Consider the following 4,049-nt stretch of genomic DNA (forward strand, 5'->3'; position numbering starts at 1 on the left):
TCACATGAAATCTCACTCCCCTGCCTTAAATCTATGCTAAACATCCACTTGTTAATATTGAATACAAATGGGAAGTTGGCTTTCAATGTCCAAGTAAAATTCAATGTTACTTTTCCTTTACTATAAGAGCGAGGAATTCTTTTAAAGCAGTACTTTTCACACTTGGCAACTTTAAAATGTTTCATCTTCAATTCCCCGACAGCTTAGGAGTTGAAGTCCACATATCTTAAAAGTTGCCAAGTTTGAAAAGCACTGTTTTAAAGCAGGAGTGGGGAACCATGGCCCTTTTATCACTTGTGGACTTCAACTCCCAGAATTCCGGAGCCCCAGCCATAATGGTTCAGGAATTCTGGGAGTTGAAGTCCACAAGTCATAAAGGGGCCATGGTTCCCCACCTCCCTTTTAAAGGGACATAATTCTATCATCTCAACAGTTCTTAAACTGTGCAGAGAAAGAGCATGATAACGATCATTAAACAATACATTGACAAGGTTAGATCAATGTTAAATAAGCAAAGGAACCTAGAGCACGTAGAGCATTTTCCTTTTCAATAGTCGATTGGCAACCACAATTGGCCCAGAAATTTTGGTCACTAAGTAATGTGGTCATTCAACAAATCATCATCAGACCTGATTTGATTGCCATTTTTATGGCAGTTAAGTGAATCACACAGTTGTTGGCGTCCCCAATTGACTTTACTTGTTGGAAGCCTGCTGGAAAGGTTGCAGATTGCAATTATTATGTGACCACAAGAGCCTGCAACCATCATAAATAAAGTTGATTGCCATGACTGTGGTAATGGGGTGACAGTTGCAATTTCAAGGATGAGTCAAGGCCATTGTAATTATGAGCCGTTATTAAATGAACAGTGGTAAGTCAAGGACTACCTGTAGGAACAATGAGCCTTCTCTTCTGTGTATTTAAAGTGTTCATACATATTTCCACTGTCTATCCACAAATCTAGCCACTACCAATCCTACATTTTGCTTGGTTCTGATCATTTGTATGCAAAATTGCAAAAACACAGGATAAAAAAAACAAACCCTCAGCAATACCTCAGTAATGGCTTCAACTACACATTCTGGCAAAGGCCCACTATTACCAATGCATGTCATGCACCCATAGCCAACCACATCAAACCTGTGGAGAGGATGAAAGTCAATATATTACCAATGGACATCTAGTAGAAAAGGATCAAACAATTGCATTTCTATTGTTTGCCAGATCATGTAATAAATTCAGAATTATGATGCTGGTGATGGTGACGATGATGGTACATTCTTCTAACTAGGCAAGGAAGCTTTGCATAATCTGATCCCTGTGAAGGGGACAGTGGGGAGGGTGGATAACTGTCTAGATGTATTGTTCCACGTTTCCACAATCTTCTCACAATCACTCTCAGCCTTTCAGCAAGTATGGTATTTGTAAAAACTGCTTGTAGTTCAGCTGCTTCAGATTGAGGATGGGAAAAAAAGTTGACTGAGCATAAAAGACATTTTCCAGCTTAACCTTCTTTCTGACACATCAATTTATGAGCAAAGGGTGGGGATGGGGTGGAGTAAGTATTCAGACTGTGGTTTAGTAAAAAATTAATATTTAATTTTATAATCCCCACCCATCATGAGACACTTTATCCCCTTGTGTACAATTTCAGGTGAGCTGGGCTTTCTCATGCATGCATCTCAATATTGACATACAGTAAACATGGCACTTTCCAATTTATTTGGAAAATAAGCGAATCACCCTACCTTGAATTACCCCCTAGGACTTAATTTTTCTTTCCTTTTCTTAAGGAATTAATTAAGGAAAGTAGGGTCAAATTTCTTCCACTTTCCAGGTAATCTGTAATCCAATGAATGAGGCTGGCACATGCAACCTTCCCATACTAGCTGTGTGCAGCTGTCTCTTAACTGTCAGAGTCAATGAGATCTTCAATACCATAGGCCTAATATATTCTCTATTCAGTTTGTACTCTTCCCCTCTTCAGCTGAACATATGAATTGGGTTTATATAAAGCCATACAACCAGTGATTTTAAAGGCCATGCAGCTCTTCTGATTCAATAGTAAAAAGGGGTTTTAGGGCCCACAACATCAAGATCACATGCCCAGCACTTGTCTGCAACTTCTTAAAGCAGCTGCACCCTGAACGGAGAAGAAGACACGACTAGTTGTGGATAAATACTATATGTATTTGCAGCTCGGGAAATCCAAAGTATTAAACACCCCTAGAACATAGATAGTTGCAGCTGCTATGTTTTACTTAGATTCTTTTAAGGCAATATTTTCCTTACTTTTTGGATACAGTACTTGATTAAACGAATGTTTATTTATTTATTTATTTATTTATCGCAATCGGGAATCTATCTTTGAGAGTACAAATGAAAACTTCCATTCAAACAAACAAACAAACAAGAAAAAAAGAACGTCTTACCCTAGTTGAGCAAGATAAGGCATCACTCCACTCTCTCTTAAATAGTAAGTGACTACTCCACTTCCTGGAGACAAGCTAGTTTTAATGTATGGCTTCACTGTCAATCCGGCTTCTACAGCATTCTTTGCAAGCAAACCTGCACGAAGAGTCGTATGTCTTAGGTACCCAAGGTATATGAGTTTATGTCGTTCAGCCTAGTTTAGGCTATTAATTAATATTAAAAAAAAAATATTCTGCAGAAATAATCAGAGAATTTAGCCCTAGTTCAGAATATTTACATAGCTGCCACACTACTACCCAAACAGGCTCAAATAAATCTCAAGACATCTGTTCCTCTTCAGGTAAGGTTTCCCTCCTGAGATGGAAGGAAATCCAACATGTGAAGCCTCGGTTTCCCATAGTAACGGTGGTCCTGTTCTTGCTGCCTTTTTGCAACACTTAAGAGGCCAAGCAATCTCCACGATCCTCATGATAACTCAATGGAATAACCACTGAGACAATGTGCTCTCTCTGATTTATGGACTAAGCCACTGAAAAACAAAGCTGACTACAGCTCAGACTCTGTGTGGCAGTCAGGAACGCAGTGATCCAGAGATCTTGGAGAAACCTAACTATTCAATTTTGTGGAATCTGTACTGCATTCAGATATAATAAAATGAACATTCGGGGACAAATAAAAGAGGCAGGGAAACAGCCACGTCTCTACCAGTTTTCAGCTGATTTTAACAGCTATTCCCTATTTCCAGAAAATTCTTGAATTCAACTTCTACGGAGGGAAATCTAAGAATCTTTCAAACAGTTTGCCGTCAAACTAAATTCATTAAGAGGCTTTTGGGGCACTGCAGTTAGATACGCAGTACAGGAAGTCCTCGACTTACAACCATTCATTTAGTGACTGTTCAAAGTGACAAGGGAACTAAAGTGACCAGTTTTCACACAACCATTGCAGCATCCCCATGATCATGTGCTCAAAATTTGAGTGCTTTGCAATTGGCATGCCTTTATGATAGTTGCATTGTCCCAGGATCATGTGATCACCATTTGTAACCTTCAGAGCTGACTTCCAACATGGGGGAAGCAAAGTCAATGGGGGAGGCCAGATCTGCTTAATGACTGCATATTTCATTTAACAACTGCAGTGATTCGCTGAACATCTGCGGCAAAAGGGTCATAAAATGGGGGCAAAACTCACGTAACAATTGCCTCGCTTAACAACAGAAATTTCAGGCTCAACTCTGCTCGGACGTCGAGGACTATCCGTTTGTAACTGTGATTAACTGGTGCTCTAGATGGCTACTTACCAGCTCCAAGCATCACAGAAGGATTGCTAGTGTTGGTACAGCTGGTGATAGCAGCAATCACAACTGAGCCATGTGTTAATTCAAACTCCTTGTCACAGTAGACAAACTTGACATGGTGGTCGTGACATTCGGGGGCAATCTGAAAACCTTTAAATCCTTGCTGCAAATAGAAACAAACAAAAACATATACCGGTATATAAGCATTTATTAATTCGATAAGCATTTCTTATTGAATTTTTAATTTTATATATATATATATATATATATATATATATATATATATATATATATATATATATATATATATATATATATA

At 38.7% G+C, this 4,049-nt stretch overlaps 1 protein-coding gene across 1 annotated transcript; it reads right to left on the minus strand.

Annotated features, from left to right (window-relative positions):
* Positions 1-1,043: 1,043 nt before the first annotated feature.
* LOC107301760 (cytoplasmic aconitate hydratase-like) lies at positions 1,044-3,893 on the minus strand (the record flags this gene model as incomplete). Its single annotated transcript, XM_015830944.2, has 3 exons — positions 1,044-1,140; positions 2,433-2,568; positions 3,734-3,893. Coding segments are annotated over 3 exons (393 nt in total), but the record flags the coding sequence as incomplete, so codon positions are not given.
* Between the last annotated feature and the right edge of the window lie 156 nt (positions 3,894-4,049).

Source organism: Protobothrops mucrosquamatus, unplaced genomic scaffold (assembly GCF_001527695.2).
Source record: "Protobothrops mucrosquamatus isolate PMUCROS unplaced genomic scaffold, P.Mucros_1.0 scaffold16390, whole genome shotgun sequence".
Classification (NCBI taxonomy): Eukaryota; Metazoa; Chordata; class Lepidosauria; order Squamata; family Viperidae; genus Protobothrops; species Protobothrops mucrosquamatus.